This window comes from Dendrobates tinctorius, unplaced genomic scaffold, assembly GCF_039654945.1.
Source record: "Dendrobates tinctorius isolate UK_male_01 unplaced genomic scaffold, ASM3965494v1 ptg000224l, whole genome shotgun sequence".
NCBI classification, from domain to species: domain Eukaryota; kingdom Metazoa; phylum Chordata; class Amphibia; order Anura; family Dendrobatidae; genus Dendrobates; species Dendrobates tinctorius.
The window spans coordinates 8,480,001-8,502,319 of record NW_027361891.1 but is presented as its reverse complement, the minus strand read 5'-3'; the positions used below and the strand labels follow the sequence as shown (position 1 = coordinate 8,502,319).

Sequence of the window (22,319 nt, the reverse complement as noted above, 5' to 3'; positions counted from 1 at the left end):
TGTGGGTGAGGGTAATAAGTTTGTACTGGATTCTGGAGTGGATGGGTAGCCAGTGTAATGACTGGCACAAGGTAGAGGCATCGGTGTAACGATTGGTGAGGAATATGATCCTGGCTGCTGCATTCAAGACAGAAAAAAATGCAAGTGAATATAGCCATAGCGTTTCAGAGTAAGACTATCTGTGGTGTTACATAGGACTGCAGGTGACATCTACTATATTATCTGTTCTCCGAGAGTTATTACTGCTCTCTCTGGTGTTACATAGGATGAGGTCACAGTCATGTGACTGGTCACGTGAGCCGGTTAGGGCTTCTGTTCTGGAGTGTGCTGTGCATAGAGGGAATTGTATGGTGATCGGTACACAGTCCCTTCTGAAATGACAGGTGGGCGTGGCGGCTGATTTGCAGTGCGGGAAAACTACAATCCCGCAGGTGGGAGTGTCAAAATCGGGACTGTCCCGCTGGATCCAGGACGGTTGGGAGCCCTGCTGTGTTATCTGCAGTGTTAAAAAAAGTTAAGAGGGGGTTGGGGGACAACTCTTTGTCTTTGGGGCTTGGGCCCTCCAATCTTTTCTGACCCTAGCAACGCTTCTGTGTAATGCTAATAGTGGCAGACCCGTCGCCGATATAAGGCCCCTGAATATGGGGGCCACAGTAATGTAACCTAAATGTATGATTTTACAATGTTAGCATTTGGGGCCCCACTTTGTCTAAAACCGGCCCTGACTGCAAGCATGCGATACGCATCCTCCCGGCTGCATTCCAACTAGACGTGAGTGGCCTCGGGGTATGCTAGCATTGAACAAGGAAGCGCCAGTCTAGTCGGAAGGTGGCAGACTATGCAGACCACATACTTGTGGTCACATGACCTCTGGGTCTCACCACTAGCAAATCCTCACAGCATATGATGAGTGTGAGTGGAGGATTCACCAGTCCGCAGTTACTTGCGATGCTCATTTCAGTACTCCCATCTTACTGTAACACACTGTGTGTGACCTCAGCCCTGTCTGTAGTTACACATGGCACCCCATGTCTACTGACTACTCTGCTTTGGGTGGACAGAGAGTGTTCAATCAAGTTTTCTGAATTCAAACACCCCCCCCCCCCTTCCTTTCGAACTACGCACGTCCTGCCCCTGAGCCGGAAGTGACGCACGCTTTCCCGCTTGGTTCTCCTCACTCCCTCTAGTCGCCCAGCTCGCGGTGCTCCGTGACTGGCTTGCAGGGCGAGCCGCGGAGGAAGATGGCGGACGGCGTAGATCACATAGATATTTACGCGGACGTAGGAGAGGAGTTTAACCAGGTGCGAGCTCTTTTTACGACGTTCCGGCCGGGTCTATTATGTGTACGAGGGCGAGAACGGCGCGCGGTGCGGCTCTTCTGTGAGCGGTGTGGTGCTGCGGTGTGTGACTGAGCGCTCGCCTGCAGCCGGGGCGCAGTGTGCAGACATTGGCTTCCCTTTGTGCAGGCCTCGTGTGTGAGCAGGCCGCGCGTCCTGGCTCCGGCCCCGCCCCTCCGCTGGGCTCAGTAATAACAATGCGGGGCCGCTCTGCTGCACCCGGGAAATAGAGGGCATCGTTTGCTTTCTTACATGGAATCTCCAGTGATGTAAGAGGGCCGTGGAGTGTATGTGTCTAGGATCCTATTGATTTTAATGGGGTTGTTCCGCTCCACGCACCATTTTTTCTTCTTCTAAATCCATGTATTTAGGTTTAAAAATAGTTTTTACAGTTGGGTTTCCTTAAATTTTTTTGGCAAATTTTTAGCTTTTACAGGATCTTTTGTTACCCTGCACATTCAACTGCTGATAGGAGCTCCGAAAAAGACAGATAAGTTCCAAACTCCTCTCCCATTGCATCTTCAGGATGAGCTCACTGATCGATTCTCAGTTAACTCACTCTGCAATCTGCATTAGACAGTGCAACACTTGACTATAGAAGGCAGTGGGTGCAAAATGTTTAAAGCAGGATGCCTTCATTTTTTTCCTTCTTTTACGATAAGTCTAAGTCCCTTGTCATTAGTAATATGCTCACCAGCCGCCATCTTCATCTGTTAGGCTGTGTGCCCACGTATGCAGAAATTTCCTGAGAAAAACCGGACTCCTTCCCAGGAAATCCGCAATTTTTTATTTACGTTTTTTTTTTTTTTTTCCAGAGCATCCTAATACAATGAAATCCGCAGATTTTCTCCAAAATTAATGATCATGCTGCGTTTTTTTTTCTGCAGTGTGTTTTTAGTTTTGCGGAAAAAAATGCTTAGTGGGCACAAAAATTGCAGATTTCATTCTAATAATAGGATGGTTAATGTATGCGTTTTTGTTGTGTTTTTACCGCGGAAAAAAGTAACAAAAACGTGAAAAATCCTGAAGTGTGAACACAGCCTTACTGGCGCCGCTCCGGTCATCTTTTGCGGTTTGAGACCTCCCTGATCACTCCAGTGGCGGTCACTACACAATGTAAGGCGATGAGCGCCATGACGTGGCTTTCATAGCTTGTGACCCTCTCCCCTGACTTCTGGTAAGACAATAAAGTTGCTTTCACAGGGTGGCATCATGGGGAGTAGCTGAAGACAGCGGCTGGTGATTGTAATACTAGCATCACTCCAGTGTTTTTTTTATTTTTAGTTCAGGGCTGCAGTGGTGCCAGTTGCAGAATTTGTAATAATTTATTTCTATAGCGCCAACATATTCCGCAGCACTTTACATTATAGAGGGGACTTGTACAGACAATAGATATTACAGCATAACAATAATCACATAGATCCTAACAGATACCAAGAGGAATGAGGGCCCTGCTCGCAAGTTTACAATCTATGAGAATAACAAACATTATCCAAACATATGTATTTGTTTTTTTTATCTTACATTCTATTAATAGTAATGTCTGCAGATATTGTCTTTCAATAAACACCAGTCGCCATATTCTGCTGTTTCCAGTGTTGTTCCGCTCTTGTCACGTGACTGAAATTGTGACCTACCCAACCACACAGTGTCCGCTATATGCAGTAGAGAACAGTTTTTATATTTTATTAATATAAGTTTGTGAGACTCGGAATGAAAGCCTTGTTCTGAGTCTCATTGACTTGCATTAAGAAAGTAACCGCCATTCCTCACAGAAGACACTGGTTGCAAATACGGTCAGGTGATGCTGGGGCGCTGCTGGAAACGGCACTTTAAGTATTTCAAGACACTGCACACACATTACTAATAGATGGGAGAGTCAAAAAATCCCTGTAGTGCTCCTTTAATTTAAAAAGTCAACCTCTTTGACTTTTTTTCTCTGTATTACGAATTTTTAAGTGAATCTTTTACTGTAATTTTTTTTACATATGCTTGGAGCAAAAACAAGGTCACCTTTAATTTCATAATGTCTTATCTACAAGTTTGAATAGAATCGTGCAGAATTTTGAATGGAACTGTGAAGAAGCTGTAGTTCCATAACTTTTTTTTTTCCTTCCCATTTTTCGGCGCCTTATTGATGTATGACAATTGGTGTCATGTTAACATAGTCACTTCCTAGCATACAGTGTAGAAGATTGGCAGATTTTTCTGATGGTCACTTACATTTAGAAAGTCTGACAAAGTGGTCAATGACTGAACAGCTATAGCTATAAATGGGAGCATTCCTTACATTAAGAGGCAAGACTGTTTTTACACAAGCTTAAAGGGAGATTCTTCACTGTAAGAGCAGTGAGACTGGAACTATCTGCCATAGGATGACATCAAAATACATTTGCTAAAAGAGCTTAAATGGGACCTGTCACCAGGTTTGGCTGATATGAGATACCGCCATCACCTTTCAGGGCTGATATACATCATTCTATAATGCTGTATATCTGCCCCCAACCCGACCTGTAAGAGAAGAAAAAGAGCTTTTATTATATTCACCTGCGGGTCGGTCTGGTCTGAGGGGTATCGTAGGTCTAGGTTCGGCGCCTCCCATCTTTTTGCAATGCCGCCCCCCTGCTTGCTTCGTGTGGATGATGCGTCCCTGCGTCATCCACACAGTCTCCCCAGCATCATGTTCCTGCATAGGTGTACTTTTATGTCCTGTTGATGGAAGAGCCAAGTACTGCAGTGTGCAGGCGCTGGGAAAGATCAAAGAGCCCCAGCACCTGCGCACTGCAGTACTTTGCTGTGCCCTCAACAAAGCAGAGAAGTACGCCTGTCCAGGAGCGCGGTGTCAAGGAGACTGTGTGGATGATGGAGGGACGCGTCATCCACACAAAGCAAGCAGGGGGGCGGCATTGCAAGAAGATGAGATGTGCCAGACCAAGACCTGCGACACCCCTCAGACCAGACCGCCCCGCAGGTGAATATAATAAAAGCTCTTTTTCTTCTCTTACAGGTTGGGTTGGAGGCAGATATACAGCATTATAGAATGCTGTATATCAGCCCTGAAAGGTGATGCCCATGTCTCACTGGTGACAGGTTCCCTTTAAAAGGTGACAGTGGAAATTGTGAAATATGCTGAATTTTTTAAATTGAATCTGCCTTTATTTTAACTTTAAGGCATTTTTTTTCCTATTGTCTCTTTGGGAAATCCAGCTGTAGATACAACCCTTGGAGATGTACACTTATTCAGGAGAAGTTTTCTGCCTTAAAAGGAACCTGTCGCCCCCCGCAGGCGTTTTTAAGAGCCACCTTGTGCAGCACTAATGCTGCATTCTGTCAAGGTGGCTCTTTTACTTAAAAATGCCTGGAGGGGGTGACAGGTTCCCTTTAACAGGAAGAAACTTGCCTTGTGTGTCATAAAGATAGATTTGCCCTCATTGATCATCGCTGCAAAAAAGTAGAGATGGATAGACTTGTCTTTTTATTTATTTATTTTTGTTGTCACACATTCTTAAAGGGGTTTTCCAGTTAAAACAAGTTATCACCTGTTTGTTGGTAGGGGTCCATCTCTTGGGAACTGCACCGATTGGCACTTTGGGGAACTGTCAATGGTGTACGAATGCCTTGGTATCCATCCTGACACTGTTGGGCGCATACCTCCTGGGCATATGCAGCCAACAATTCTACAAACACAATGCGTGCCTAGACATAGCATTGTGCTCCTTGACTTGGAGACTGGCTACCGCTGTGGTGGCCGGTAAGCTCACTTCCTGAGAACAGATACAGGTGCTTCTCACAAAATTAGAATCATTAAAAAGTTAATTTATTTAGGCTCTTCAATACAGAAAGTGAAACTCATACAGTGCCTACAAGTAGTATTCAACCCCCTGCAGATTTAGCAGGTTTGATAAGATGCTAATAAGTTAGAGCCTTCAAACTTCACACAAGAGCAGGATTTATTAACAGATGCATAAATCTTACAAACCAAAAAGTTATGTTGCTCAGTTAAATTTTAAGAAATTTTAAATATACAAGTGTGGGTCAATTATTATTCAACCCCAAGTTTAATATTTTGTGGAATAACCCTTGTTTGCTATTACAGCTAATAATCGTCTTTTATAAGACCTGATCAGGCCGGCACAGGTCTCTGGAGTTATCTTGGCCCACTCCTCCATGCAGATCTTCTCCAAGTTATCTAGGTTCTTTGGGTGTCTCATGTGGACTTTAATCTTGAGCTCCTTCCACAAGTTTTCAATTGGGTTAAGGTCAGGAGACTGACTAGGCCACTCCAACACCTTGATTTTTTGCCTCTTGAACCAGGCCTTGGTTTTCTTGGCTGTGTGCTTTGGGTCGTTGTGTTGTTGAAAGATGAAATGACGACCCATCTTAAGATCCTTGATGGAGGAGCGGAGGTTCTTGGCCAAAATCTCCAGGTAGGCCGTGCTATCCATCTTCCCATGGATGCGGACCAGATGGCCAGGCCCCTTGGCTGAGAAACAGCCCCACAGCATGATGCTGCCACCACCATGCTTGACTGTAGGGATGGTATTCTTGGGGTCGTATGCAGTGCCATCCAGTCTCCAAACGTCACGTGTGTGGGTGGCACCAAAGATCTCGATCTTGGTCTCATCAGACCAGAGAACCTTGAACCAGTCTGTCTCAGAGTCCTCCAAGTGATCATGAGCAAACTGTAGACGAGCCTTGACATGACGCTTTGAAAGTAAAGGTACCTTACGGGCTCGTCTGGAACGGAGACCATTGCGGTGGAGTACGTTACTTATGGTATTGACTGAAACCAATGTCCCCACTGCCATGAGATCTTCCCGGAGCTCCTTCCTTTTTGTCCTTGGGTTAGCCTTGACTCTTCGGACAAGCCTGGCCTCGGCACGGGAGGAAACTTTCAAAGGCTGTCCAGGCCGTGGAAGGCTAACAGTAGTTCCATAAGCCTTCCACTTCCGGATGATGCTCCCAACAGTGGAGACAGGTAGGCCCAACTCCTTTGAAAGGGTTTTGTACCCCTTGCCAGCCTTGTGACCCTCCACGATCTTGTCTCTGATGACCTTGGAATGCTCCTTTGTCTTTCCCATGTTGACCATGTATGAGTGCTGTTCACAAGTTTGGGGAGGGTCTTAAATAGTCAGAAAAGGCTGGAAAAAGAGATAATTAATCCAAACATGTGAAGCTCATTGTTCTTTGTGCCTGAAATACTTCTTAATACTTTAGGGGAACCAAACAGAATTCTGGTGGTTTGAGGGGTTGAATAATAAATGACCCTCTGAATAAACTTTTCACAATTTAAAAAAAAATTAAACAAAGAAATAACATTCTTTTTTGCTGCAGTGCATTTCACACTTCCAGGCTGATCTACAGTCCAAATGTCACAATGCCAAGTTAATTCCGAATGTGTAAACCTGCTAAATCTGCAGGGGGTTGAATACTACTTGTAGGCACTGTATATTATATAGAATCATTACAAACAGAGAGATCGATTTAAAATGTTAATTTCTGTTAATGTTGATGATTATGAATTATAGCCAATGAAAACCCAAAAGTCATTATCTTAGTAAATTAGAATAATTAACAAACACCCACAAAATTAGGCTTCCTAATTGTTTAAAAAGGTCCCTTAGTTTGTTTCAGTAGGCTCCACAATCATGGGGAAGACTGCTGACTTGACAGATGTCCAGAAGGTAGTCATTGACGCACTCCACAAGGAGGGTGAGCCACAAAAGGTCATTGCTAAAGAAGCTGGCTGTTCAGAGTGTTGTATCCAAGCATATTAATGGAAAGTTGAGTGGAAGGAAAAAGTGTGTTAGAAAAAGGTGCAAAGCAATCAGGATAACTGCACTTTGAAAGAATTGTTAAGAAAAGGCCTTTCAAAAATTTGGGGGAGAATCACAAGGAGTGGACTGCTGCTGGAGTCATTGCTTCAAGAGCCACCGCACACAGATGTATCCATGACATGGGCTATTAGTGTCACATTTCTTGTGTCAAGCCACTCATGACCAATAGACAACGCTAGAAGCATCTTATCTGGGCCAAGGAGAAAAAGAACTTGACTGTTGCTCAGTGGTCCAAGGTGTTGTTTTCAGATGAAAGTACATTTTGAATTTCATTTGGAAAATCAAGGCCCCAGAGTCTGGAGGAAGAGTGGAGAGGCACACAATCCAAGCTGCATGAGGTCCAGGGCTGTTGAGTCGGCAAGCCAAACCTGCGACTCCGACTCCTCAATTTCCCTTACTCCGACTCGACGACTCCGACTCCCACATATATTGCTTATATTTAAGTGAAAAATTTATTGTAGTACAATGTGAACATCAGACATTTAATCATTTTTATGATACAATAATCAAGATATTTAGATAGAACATATATATTTATTGGAATACAACTTTAGAACACAAAAAACTGTAATAAATTGTAAATATGTAATACACTATGTAAGATCGATTACATATATACAGTACAGACCAAAGTTTGGAGACACCTCATTCAAAGAGTTTTCTCTATTTTCATGACTGACAATTGTAGATTCACTCTGAAGGCATCAAACCTATGAATTAACACATGTGGAATTATTTAATTAACAAAAAAGTGTGAAACAACTGAAAATATGTCTTATATTCTAGGTTCTTCAAAGTAGCCACCTTTTGCTTTGATTACTGCTTTGCACACTCTTGGCATTCTCTTGATGAGCTTCAAGAGGTGGTCACCAGAAATGATCTTCCAACAGTCTTGAAGGAGTTCCCAGAGATGCTTAGCACTTGTTGGCCCTTTTGCCTTCACTCTACGGTCCAGCTCACCACAAACCATCTCGATTGGGTTCAGGTCTGGTGACTGTGTAGGCCATGTCATCTGGCGTAGCACCCCATCACTCTCCTTGGTCAAGTAGCCCTTACACAGCCTGGAGCTATGTTTGGGGTCATTGTCCTGTTGAAAAATAAATGACGGTCCAACTAAACGCAAACCGGATGGAATAGCATGCCGCTGCAAGATGCTGTGGTAGCCATGCTGGTTCAGTATGCCTTCAATTTTGAATAAATCCCCCAACAGTGTCACCAGCAAAGCACCCCCACACCATCACACCTCTTCCATGCTTCACGGTGGGAACTAGGCATGTAGAGTCCATCCGTTCACCTTTTCTGCGTCGCACAAAGACACTGTTGTTGGATCCAAAGATCTCAAATTTGTACTCATCAGACCAAAGCACAGATTTCCATTGGTCTAATGTCCATTCCTTGTGTTCTTTAGCCCAACCAAGTCTCTTCTGCTTGTTGCCTGTCCTTAGCAGTGGTTTCCTAGGAGCTATTTTACCATGAAGGCCTGCTGCACAAAGTCTCCTCTTAACAGTTGTTGTAGAGATGTCTGCTGCTAGAACTCTGTGTGGCATTGACCTGGTCTCTAATCTGAGCTGCTGTTAACCTGCGATTTCTGAGGCTGGTGACTCGGATGAACTTATCCTCCGCAGCAGAGGTGACTCTTGGTCTTCCTTTCCTTGGGTGGTCCTCATGTGAGCCAGTTTCTTTGTAGTGCTTGATGGTTTTTGCTACTGCACTTGGGGACACTTTGAAAGGTTTCACAATTTTTCGGACTGACTGACCTTCATTTCTTAACGTAAAGATGGCCACTCATTTTTCTTTACTTAGCTGCTTTTTTCTTGCCATAATAAAAAATTCTAACAGTCTATTCAGTATGACTATCAGCTGTGTATCCACCAGACTTCTGCACAACACAACTGATGGTCCCAACCCCATTTATAAGGCAAGAAATCCCAATTATAAACCTGACAGAGCACACCTGTGAAGTGAAAACCATTTCCGGTGACTACCTCTTGAAGCTCATCAAGAGAATGCAAAGAGTGTGCAAAGCAGTAATCAAAGCAAAAGGTGGCTACTTTGAAGAACCTAGAATATAAGACATACAGTATTTTGAGTTCTTTTACACTTTTTTGTTAATTATATAATTCCACATGTGTTAATTAATAGATTTGATGCCTTCAGAGTGAATCTACAATTTTCGTAGTCATGAAAATAGAGAAAACTCTTTGAATGAGAAGGTGTGTCCAAACTTTTGGTCTGTTCTGTGTGTATACCGTATGTATGCATGCATATATAAATCTCAATGTGGATGTGTGTATGTACCGTAGTGTGTGTGTGTGTGTGTGTGTGTGTGTATGTCCGGGATTGGAATCCGCACCGTAGTAGCTACAGCCACAAAATTTTGCACAGTCACACGTCTGGACCCCGAGAGCGTCTTAGGCTATGTTGTAAGGTGAAATTTTAACCCCGCGCGTTCCAATTCACCAAACAATTTTACCCCTATCTACATAATGGGGGAAAAAAATAAAAGGAAAAGTGTTGGAGGCAAACTGACAGCTGCCAGATGTGAACAAGGGGGACTTAAAGAATGAGAGCGATGGCGCCAAAGAGTATATACCGTACAGTTGCTAAGGTGGGGCCCTGACATGGGATACTCACCACACACGGGGGATATGAACACACACACAAGATGCGCCACACACTACCACGTGCTTCAACACATATACCACCCTCAGCACACATTTCACCACACATACACCAACCTCTCCACATAAGTCGAAACACAAAAGTCACCATTCAAAACTCGCCATGCTGTCCCAGAGCTGTTTAAAAGATGAAAAATGAGCTGTGATTGGTTGCTATCAGCAACAGTTTTCTTTGTAGACAGTTGTGGTAACTGAGGCCTATTCTTATCATTTCTATGGTGTTATCATCCTTCTGTAAAGCTGGAAATAACAGAATTTATTACCGTGCCAACACAGACTGCAGGGGGAGCCCAGTATCACACAGGATAGGATTAGATACACGGCTCAGCAGTCAGTATCACACAGGATAGGATTAGATGCACTGTTTTTATGTGCAATATGTTCATTATAATTTGTTATAACTAACCACAGTTGGTTACTATGCCCAGGCAACGCCGGGCTCTTCAGTTAATATATATATATACTAGCTGAAGAGCCCGGCGCTGCCCGGGCATAGTAACTAACTGTGATTAGTTATATCAAATTATAATTATCCTTAGTCCCGTGCCCATATACCCATCATACATATCCACGATCCCATAGGCCCGTGCCCATATACCCATCATACATATCCTCCATCCCATAGTCGAGTGCCCATATACCCATCACACATCCTCCATCCCATAGTCCCATGCCCATATACCCATCATACATATTCTCCATCCCTTAGTCCCATGCCCATATACCCATCATACATATTCGCCATCCAATAGTCGAGTGCCCATATACCCATCACACATCCTCCATCCCATAGTCCCATGCCCATATACCCATCATACATATTCGCCATCCCATAGTCGAATGCCCATATACCCATCACACATCCTTCATCTCATAGACCCATGCCCATATACCCATCATACATATCCTCCATCCCATAGTCGAGTGCCCATATACCCATCACACATCCTCCATCCCATAGTCCCGTGCCCATATACCCATCATACATATCCTCCATCCCATAGTCCCGTGCCCATATACCCATCATACATATCCTCCATCCCATAGTCCCGTGCCCATATACCCATCACACATCCTCCATCCCATAGTCCTGTGCCCATATACCCATCATACATATCCTCCATCCCATAGTCCCGTGCCCATATACCGATCATACATATCCGCCATCCAATAGTCCCGTGCCCATATACCCGTCATACATATCCTCCATCCCATAGTCCAGTGCCCATATACCCATCACACATCCTCCATCCCATAGTCCCATGCCCATATGCCCATCATACATATCCGCCATCCCATAGTACCATGCCCATATACCCGTCATACATATCCTCCATCCCATAGTCCAGTGCCCTTATACCCATCACACATCCTCCATTCCATAGTCAACCATTATGACATCATAATGGGATGGAGGGATGTGTGATGGGTATATGGGCACTGGACTATGGGATGGAGGATATGTATGACGGGTATATGGGCACGGGACTATACCCATCCCATAGTCCCGTGCCCATATACCCATCACACATCCTCCATCCCATAGTCCCGTGCCCATATACCCATCACACATCCTCCATCCCATAGTCCTGTGCCCATATACCCATCATACATATCCTCCATCCCATAGTCCCGTGCCCATATACCGATCATACATATCCGCCATCCAATAGTCCCGTGCCCATATACCCGTCATACATATCCTCCATCCCATAGTCCCATGCCCATATGCCCATCATACATATCCGCCATCCCATAGTACCATGCCCATATACCCGTCATACATATCCTCCATCCCATAGTCCAGTGCCCTTATACCCATCACACATCCTCCATTCCATAGTCAACCATTATGACATCATAATGGGATGGAGGGATGTGTGATGGGTATATGGGCACTGGACTATGGGATGGAGGATATGTATGACGGGTATATGGGCACGGGACTATACCCATCCCATAGTCCCGTGCCCATATACCCATCACACATCCTCCATCCCATAGTCCAGTGCCCATATACCCATCACACATCCTCCATCCCATAGTCCCGTGCCCATATACCCATCACACATATCCTCCATCCCATAGTCCAGTGCCCATATACCCATCACACATCCTCCATCCCATAGTCAACCATTATGACATCATAATGAGCGGCGGCAGGGCTTGCAACCTATGATGACATCAGCGTCGCCATGGCAACCATTGACACATCATAATGAGGGGCGGGGTTTGATACCCACACACTTTCCCCAGTATGCAAATAGGGGCATTATGACATAATGAGGGGCGGGGCTTGACGCACACACACTTTTTCCCCCAGTATGTAGATAGGGGCAAAATTGTTTGGTTAATTGGAGCGCGCGGGGTTAAAATTTCGCCTCACAACACGTCTGGACCCCGAGAGCGTCCTAAGCTGTGTGGCTGTAGCTGCGACGGTGCGGATGCCTATCCTGGACATACACACATACATACATACATACACACTTTGAGCTTTATATATTAGATTTTAGGAGTCGGACCATTTTATTCCGACTCCACCAAAATGAGCTCTGACTCCACAGCCCTGATGTGTGTGTGTGTATGTGTATATATATATATATATATATATATATATATATATATATATATATATATACAGTGCCTACAAGTAGTATTCAACCCCCTGCAGATTTAGCAGGTTTGATAAGATGCAAATAAGTTAGAGCCTTCAAACGTCACACAAGAGCAGGATTTATTAACAGATGCATAAATCTTACAAACCAAAAAGTTATGTTGCTCAGTTAAATTTTAATAAATTTTAAACATACAAGTGTGGGTCAATTATTATTCAACCCCTAGGTTTAATATTTTGTGGAATAACCCTTGTTTGCAATTACAGCTAATAATCGTCTTTTATAAGACCTGATCAGGCCGGCACAGGTCTCTGGAGTTATCTTGGCCCACTCCTCCATGCAGATCTTCTCCAAGTTATCTAGGTTCTTTGGGTGTCTCATGTGGACTTTAATCTTGAGCTCCTTCCACAAGTTTTCAATTGGGTTAAGGTCAGGAGACTGACTAGGCCACTCCAACACCTTGATTTTTTGCCTCTTGAACCAGGCCTTGGTTTTCTTGGCTGTGTGCTTTGGGTCGTTGTCTTGTTGGAAGATGAAATGACGACCCATCTTAAGATCCTTGATGGAGGAGCGGAGGTTCTTGGCCAAAATCTCCAGGTAGGCCGTGCTATCCATCTTCCCATAGATGCGGACCAGATGGCCAGGCCCCTTGGCTGAGAAACAGCCCCACAGCATGATGCTGCCACCACCATGCTTGACTGTAGGGATGGTATTCTTGGGGTCGTATGCAGTGCCATCCAGTCTCCAAACGTCGCGTGTGTGGTTGGCACCAAAGATCTCGATCTTGGTCTCATCAGACCAGAGAACCTTGAACCAGTCTGTCTCAGAGTCCTCCAAGTGATCATGAGCAAACTGTAGACGAGCCTTGACATGACGCTTTGAAAGTAAAGGTACCTTACGGGCTCGTCTGGAACGGAGACCATTGCGGTGGAGTACGTTACTTATGGTATTGACTGAAACCAATGTCCCCACTGCCATGAGATCTTCCCGGAGCTCCTTCCTTGTTGTCCTTGGGTTAGCCTTGACTCTTCGGACAAGCCTGGCCTCAGCACGGGAGGAAACTTTCAAAGGCTGTCCAGGCCGTGGAAGGCTAACAGTAGTTCCATAAGCCTTCCACTTCCGGATGATGCTCCCAACAGTGGAGACAGGTAGGCCCAACTCCTTGGAAAGGGTTTTGTACCCCTTGCCAGCCTTGTGACCCTCCACGATCTTGTCTCTGATGGCCTTGGAATGCTCCTTTGTCTTTCCCATGTTGACCATGTATGAGTGCTGTTCACAAGTTTGGGGAGGGTCTTAAATAGTCAGAAAAGGCTGGAAAAAGAGATAATTAATCCAAACATGTGAAGCTCATTGTTCTTTGTGCCTGAAATACTTCTTAATACTTTAGGGGAACCAAACAGAATTCTGGTGGTTTGAGGGGTTGAATAATAAATGACCCTCTGAATAAACTTCTCACAATTTAAAAAAAAATTAAACAAAGAAATAACATTCTTTTTTGCTGCAGTGCATTTCACACTTCCAGGCTGATCTACAGTCCAAATGTCACAATGCCAAGTTAATTCCGAATGTGTAAACCTGCTAAATCTGCAGGGGGTTGAATACTACTTGTAGGCACTGTGTATGTGTGTGTATGTGTGTATATATATATATATATATATATATATATATATATATATATATATATATATATATATATAAATAAACACTGACTTATCTCAGCTAAGACAAACCCTAGATCCTCAGGCTACATTCACACCATGGGCGTAGCCAAGATCAAACCAAGGGGGGAGGGCAGAACCTCATACTGCACACCCCTACACTTGAAAATAATGCCTACACCTTAGGAAGATGTGGTGATGAATGCAGTCTATTTCAACTATCAATTGATGTTGATGACGAGCAATGCCTGTCCTGGGCGTCCTTTTGGGTAGCTATCGGGTGTACCTGACTGGTGCTAAAAAAAAAAAAAAAAAAAAGGAGTGTTAGTTTATGTGCTACCTGGTTTTCATTCTTTTTGGTACAGATAAGATATGAATATGATATGCTATTGAAAACATTATCTGTGAGCTCAAAAACCTTTCAGGTGATGCGGTTTTTTAAAAAGCTGATCTGCTTTTGTAGCTGAAAAACGTATCCTCAAAAAAAGCAGGAAAACCGCTGTGTGTGAATGTAGCCTTAGATCAGGAATAGAACAGCCATTTATAGGACATTTCATAACTTTCCCAAATTCCTATGGAAAAAATATTCAGCACATTCTGCATTGAATTACTGTACCCAATTTAATATATAATTTAGGAATCGGTCCATTTCATACCGACTGCGACTCCACCAAAACGAGCTCCGACTCCGACTCCACAGCCCTGATGAGGTCTACTGTGAAGTTTCCACAAGCAGTGATGGTTTGGGGAGCCATGTCATCTGCTGGTGTAGGTCCACTGTGTTTTATCAAGACCAAAGTCAGCGCAGCCATCTACCAGGAAATTTTAGAGCATTTCATTTTCCCTCTGCCGACAAGCTTTTTGGAGGTGGAAATTTCATTCTCCACATGGACTTGGCATCTCCACACCACCAAAAGTACCAATACCTGGCTTAAAAACAACAGTATCACTGTGCTTGATTGGCCAGCAAACTGACCGTAACCCCATAGAAAATCTGTGGGGTATTGTCAAGAGGAAGATGATACACCAGACCCAACAATGCAGATGAGCTGAAGGATGCTATCAAGGCAACCTGGGCTTCCATAACACCTCAGCGGTGCCACAGGTTGATCGCCTCCATGCCATGCCGCACTGATGCAGTAATTGATGCAAAAGGAGCCCCGATCAAGGATTGAGTGCATTTACTGAACATACCATATTTTTCGGATTATAAGACGCACTTTTTTCCCCCACAATTTTTTGGGAAAATGGGGGTGCGCCTTATAATACGGATATACCTTACCGGCTGCAGTGGAGCAGGGTCGCTGCTGCAGGCTAGGATGAGGGGGTGTTCTGATGTGCGCCGCTGCGGGTGTTGGTGCCGAGATCTTCATCTGTGCATACCCCGGTAGCCATTTTCCCGTTGTCCACTGCACAGTAAACCATGTAAGTGCGGGGGCTCTGTGATTTCACAAAATATTGGCATATCCCCCATGCCACCAAACACCCGCAGTGGCGCACCCCCTCATCCCAGCCTGCAGCAACCCTCCACTCTTGTCTCCTCCAGCAGCGACCCTGGGACCCCACTTCACCGCAGCCACCACCCCCGGTAAGCAATAAGATGCATGGATTATAAGAAGCACCATCATTTTATAAAAAAAAAAAAAATTTCCTATTTTGCTCCTCAAAATTTGGGGTGTGTCTTTTAATACACAAAATATGGTGCATTTCAGTAGGCCAACATTTCGGATAATAAAATAAATTTTCATGGTGGTGTTATAAAGTATTCTAATTTACCGATAATGACTTTTGGGTTTTCATTGGCTGTAAGCCATAATCATCAATATTAACAGAAATAAACACTTGAAAATAAATCACTCTGTAATAACGCTATATTAACTTTTTGATATTCTTATTTTGTGGGAAGCACCTGTTTTTTTAATAACTATTTATAATGAGAATAACCCTTTAATTCTTGTATTAAGCCTAGCCTAGTAATGGCGAAGCGAATTTAATCTTTTTTTTTTTTTTTCAGAGACCATTCGTTTTCTATTGCTTTCAGTGTCCTTTTTTTTAAATGTGTATCTCTACCAGCTGATTCACTCTAAGTGTAAGTACTCTTTCCTTGTAGGAAGCAGAGTATGGGGCACATGAGCAGATTGAGCTATATGAAGATGTCATCTCCCCTTCTGCAAATAATGGAGATGCTCCTGAAGATCGAGACTATATGGACAACCTTGCAGCAACTGTCCCTGATGATATAGTGAAAGGGTCAGCATCCAGTGTTATATTTACTTATCCAGGAAAAAGAATTGCTCTGTATATTGGAAATCTAACATGGGTAAGTATGTTTGTCTTGAGTAATAGACTTTTCCAGCCTCAATGGAAGTACAATCAGTGTGTTTTTGAAGGGAACCTGTCACCAGAAAAAAATGCTATTAACATGCAGATATGTGGTTAATCTGCACGCCAACAGCGTTGCTAACCTGCCCGACACCTGCACTTAGCCAGACACTGGAGAAAATTAACTTTATTCCCCCTGCAGTGTTGCGGTTTCAGTCCCCACGCTTTGAGTATACAAAAAGGCCGATGTTATCTGCAGGGCTGTGGAGTCGGTATGCCAAATTTCTGACTCCCAACTCCTCAATTCCCATGACTCCGACACCCTCATACATGGCTCATGTTTAAGTGATAAATTTACTGTAGTAAAATGGTAACATCAGGCTTTTAATCTTTATCATGATACAATAATCAAGCAATTTAGATAGAACATGAAATATATTTTTTGGAATACATCTTAAGAACAAAAAATCTTTGCATATTTACAGTTTATTATACACTCTGTAGAAAGTGGAAAAAAAATATTTTCAACAAAAACGTACTGAATAATATTTGTGCAGTCTATGAATTTGTTCTGAGAAATAGTATCGCCTCCATCAGATCCTCCTTTATAGATGACCTCAAATGTGACCTAATTATTTTAAGGCTAGAGAATAACCTCTCTACACTAGGGTTGATGGCAAAGCAGTAACCACATAGGCAACATCTCTAACAATTTCAGGGTATAAAGGAATTGCCTCGTGCACAGTCAGTTTTGATGAACGATTGAACTCTTCTACTTCTTTGAGAGCAAGTGAAAAATTTTGCTGAAATATGGTCAATCTGTTTTCTATGGGAGTGGAATCTCTTTTCCCTGCGGCAACGCTTTGCCAGCTCCATGTCGTCCAAATACTTGTCAAAATCAAAATCCTCATCTGATGAGGATGAAGGAACGGCAACATCAGCATAACTGGCAGGTCCCGAGTCCTTTTTTTTTTTTTTTTTTTGGCAGTCTTGTAGCCCACTCAACCTAACTGCTACCTCAGAGCTTCTTTTCTTTTAGTAAGCTGTTGATCATCCAGCAATATACGATGACTCGGGTCCACATAAACAGCTGCCAGAAGAATTTAATTTTCTAATAGCAGTGTCTCTCTCAATTTCATTGAAGCAGCAATGCCGTCTACGATTAAACCTCTTTGGGACAGGCAAAACAACAAGTTCATCCACTCCTTTATAAAAATGCTAGGAGTTAAATCCTCAGCTTGTAACTTTTTAGTCACTGTAAATCGGTGATGACGCAATTCCTTCAATTCAGCCACCAGTGTCCATTGACCTTCATGTAGTGTTACCTGAGGGTTGTCCATATCTACAATGAAGGGTTTTAGCTTATGCAATCGCTCAATCATTAAATAGGTGCTGCCCCACCTAGTGGCTTGATCCACACTTGCCCCTTTTCCAGCACGTCTCTTCAAGATGGAATCAATTTCAGGGGTTCTGGCAGCAACAGCGAATTTCCACACTTTGCTAATCTGAGTTCCAGCATGTGCCTCTTGCAGACTATCTCTTATTGCCAGCTGCAGTGTGTGCACAATACAGCGCATGTGATGAATAGGAAAGAGGTGTGAAGCAGCTTCAACAAGATCATCTAATTGTAAAGAATCATTTTGCTTTTCTTCTGTAGTAATATCTGTTTGGTCCTCCGTTATAGGAACAGGCCTGTGGCCTTCCATCTACAACATACTGAATGTGAAATGTTCTTCTAGCTGCTGTTCACCATCATTATTCTCATTCATCTGTTTAATTGTACTTATCTTGTTTGAAGCATTATCAGTTACAATAGCAAGGACCTGTTCTTTTTTGAGTTCATAATCTTGCATAACTTTCTCCACTAAGTCTGGAGAAACTGGCTGCTGTGATAAGCTTTAGTATCTTTTACTGCCAGTGTCTTAGTAATAATTTTTTTGTTGTCACAAACATATTGAACGTTGATAGCAAAATAGTTCACTCTGTGACGTGTGCAGGCATCCATTTAAAGAAATACAAAGCATCTCTTGAGTCTTTTTAAGATCTTCTTCCTTTTGGTTAAGGGCTTCAGTCACTAAGTTTCTAATACTTTCTCTTTCCAGAGAAACACCAAGTTTGCGGGCCATTTCTCAATTAAGAGCTGTAAAAGCTGGTCGTGCAAATAATAATGGTACACTGTCCTTCACAACAAGCTCGATGAGCTGTCTTTTAAACACATCTGCTGTCATTGTTACAGTAACTTTGTCACTTACAAAATATCTTGTAACTGACGTTTGAGGCGCTCTTTCCTCCTCCTTTGCCTGTTATAAACTTCTGTGAAGCACTTGGGGGTTCAAAGTGCTCACCACACATCTAGATAAGTTCCTTGGGGGGTCTAGTTTCCAAAATGTGGTCACTTGTGGGGGGTTTCCACTGTTTAGGCACATCAGGGGCTCTCTAAATGCGACATGGCGTCCGATCTCAGTTCCAGCCAATTTTGCGTTGAAAATGTCAAACGGCGCTCCTTCCCTGAATCCCTTCCGAACTCTGCCATGCACCCAAACAGTGGTTTACCGCCACATATGGGGTATCAGCATACTCAAAACAAATTGCAAAATAACGTTTGCGGTCCAATTTCTCCTATTACCCTTGGTAAAATAAAAAAAAATTGGACCTGAATTAACTTTTTTGTGAAAAAAAAGTTAAATGTTAATTCTATTTATTTTTTTAAAACTTTCAAAAAATTCCTGTGAAGTACCTGAAGGGTTAATAAACTTCTTGAATATGGTTTTGAGCACCTTGAGGGGTGCAGTTTTTAGAATGGTGTCACTTTTGAGTATTTTCTATCATATAGACCCGCTCAAAGTGACTTCAAATGTGATGTGGTTCCTAAAAAGAAATGGTGTTAAAATGAGGACTCGCTGGTCAACTTTTAACCATTTTAACTTCCTAACAAAAAAAAAATTTGGTTCCAAAATTGTGCTGATCTAAAGCAAACATGTGGGAAATGTTAGGTATTTTGTGTGTAATATCTCTGTGATTTAAGGGCATGAAAATTCAAAGTTGGAAAATTGCAAAATTTTTGCCAAATTTCCGTTTTGTTTTTTTTTTTGTCTTTTTTACAATTAAACGCAAGTTATATGAATGAATTTTTACTGCTAACTTGAAGTACAATATGTCACGAAAAAAACAATGTTGTCAGAATCATCGGGATCTATGGAAGCGTTCCAGAGTTATTACCTCATAAAGGGACAGTGATCAGAATTGTAAACATTGGCCCGGTCATTAAGGTGCAAACCACCCTTAGGGGTTAAGAAGTACTTACCTTAATTCTGCTTTCCTGTTCACTCCAGAAGTTCTGAGATGAATACAGGCATTCTTTCCCTGTGTTTATTTTTCCCCTTATCTGTAGAGGAGGAGCTTCACTACTTATCATAAGCATAAACTGCAGCACAGATTCCTCTCAGCTAAGGCTGGAGTCACACATAGCGACTCACCAGCGATCCTGACAACGATATCAATGTGTCAGGATCGCTGGTGAATCGCTATGTGATCGCTGGTGAGCTGTCAAAACAGACAGCTTCATCAGCACAGCAGCGCCCGGCGTCGCTGTGCACGTTAGTAACCAGCATGCTGTTGCAGGAAGCTGGTAACTAACGTACACATCGGGTATCCAAGGGACGTGCGTCCGTTGGATACCCGAAGTGTACATTAATTACCAGCAGATCGCTGGTCTCCCGCCTGTCACATGCAGCATTGCGTGGTGGCCAGCGGGAGACCAGCGCCAAAAAAAGTCCTCGCCTTTCCTGCAGCGATCAGCGATACCGGCAGGGGGGCTGGTCGCTGATCGCTGTCACACAGCGATCTCGCTGGTGAGATCGCTTTTATGTCACAAAAATTGTGACTTGGCAGCGATCTCGCTAGCGAGATCGCTAAGTGTGGCGGGGCCTTAAGTCTAGACCTTTGATCGGGAATAGGACAGACATTTATAGGACATTTCATAACTTTCCCAAATCCTTATGAAAAAAATATTCCCCACAAACTGCATTGAACTACTGTGCCCAATTTATATATTTTAGGAGTCTGTCCATTTTATACCGACTCCACAGCCCTGGTGACCCGTGCCCCCGGCTCTGCTTTGGTGACAGGTTCCCTTTATGTGTTTTTTGGGACTACAAATTCCAAGCAACAGCACCCTGCAATTGTCAAATATATGAATTCTACTGTTGGTACACAAGTTAAAAAAGTGAGGTTTTTCATCAGTGTGTGAGCCCAACTGCTAATGGCAAGACAATATTACAAAAAAGACTCACCTCTGTGCCTAGACCTCAAATGACATAGGATTCAGATATATTTTGCTATTATTAAAAACAGTCATATAGAGATGGGAGTATTTAGGGTACAAGGCCTTGGAGGTAGCCTTTCGCTCCACGCACAATGCAGATAATAAAGGAAAAATACTGTTTATCATTAATAGTTGGTCAGTTAATTTAGTATCAAATGAATAAGCAGGTGCAAGTACACAAACTTCCATATAAAAATTCTGTGTAACACCACTGTGCAAATATTATATACATCAATTCCAATATTGCTTTAAGTAAAATGTAAAACGTTTTGTGCCTAAATATTACTGCCAAACATGTCTGTCAACCACTGACATTCGTGAAGCCTTGCATGGTGTGTTAATTGGAATTTTATTGAGCGAACAATCCCTTGTAAAATGTTTTTACATGTATATTTAAATTTTGCCTTTTATAATGAAATATTCGCAAATATATTATCATTTTAGTGTCTGAAGCAAAAAAAATGGGATTCCTACAGAACTTCATTCTCACAAGTGAAAGTACAGTCTTTAACTTACTGCTGACTCCTGGCTAAGCATCTGCTCCCCTTCCAAGATTTTCAAGGAAGCCAGTGTTTATCATAGAATTCAATTAAAAACATGCCTGGCTGCGATCATGCACCTAAAGGGCCCGTTACACATAGCGATATCGCTAGCAATATCGCTATAACGTCACTGGTTTTGTGACGCAGCAGCGATATTGTTAGCGATATCGCTACATGTGATACCTCTGACCGGCTCCCCGCTGGTTATCACTGATCGTGCGAGAACGTCCTGGGCTGTTTCTCGTCGTCCGCTTCCTGCTGTGGCGACGCGTGGACGCAGGTGGGAGGACGTCTTAATCGCCGCGTCTGACAGGTAAGTAGCGACCTCCGACCACTGCTATGTCGCTGGTGAAATCTGCCTGTGTGGCAGCTCACTAGCGACCACTTAGCGATACACCAGCGATCCTGACCGGGTCATATCGTTGTCGGGATCGCTAGTGCATCACTAAGTGTAAAGGTACCCTAAGGCTACAGTTACACTATCAGTATTTGGTCAGTATTTTACATCAATATTTGTACACCAAATCCAGAAGTGGAGCAATCAGAAAAAAAGTATGCTATAAACATGTGCACCACTCTTGGATTTTTGCCTTACTCCTGGTCTTGACTTACAAATACTGATGTGAAATAATGACCAAATACTGAAAGTGTGACCGAAGCCTAAAGCTCTGACTCCTGCTTCCCACAGTTTGGGCAGCATGAATCAGATGACAGATCCACTTTAAGGCCCCATACGCTTGTATTCAGCCTCCAGCTATCATTGTATGCACCTTAACATTTGTATTTCTACTTGAATCTAAAGTTTGTGCTTTTTCCTATTTTTAGTGGACAACGGATGAAGACTTGACTGATGCTGTTCACTCTCTGGGTGTTAATGATATTTTGGAAATAAAATTTTATGAAAATCGTGCAAATGGCCAGTCGAAAGGGTGAGTTGAAACATTCTATTAAAATATACACCTCAATGAAAATTGATATGGAGTGTAATTTTCAGCTCTCGATA

General features: G+C 43.1%; 1 protein-coding gene across 4 annotated transcripts in view; it reads left to right on the top strand.

The window, feature by feature from the left end:
- Positions 1-1,113: 1,113 nt before the first annotated feature.
- Positions 1,114-22,319, top strand: part of CPSF6 (cleavage and polyadenylation specific factor 6) — an 81,978-nt gene continuing 60,772 nt past the window's right edge. For 2 of the 4 annotated variants that reach the window (XM_073555496.1, XM_073555494.1), the window contains exons 1-3: positions 1,114-1,301; positions 16,239-16,448; positions 22,142-22,245. In XM_073555496.1, the coding sequence (XP_073411597.1) occupies positions 1,242-1,301; positions 16,239-16,448; positions 22,142-22,245 (374 nt within the window). In that variant the 5' untranslated portion in view covers positions 1,114-1,241. The remainder of the gene's footprint in view (positions 1,302-16,238; positions 16,449-22,141; positions 22,246-22,319) is intronic. The other 2 variants (XM_073555497.1, XM_073555495.1) reach the window with 1 other exon arrangement.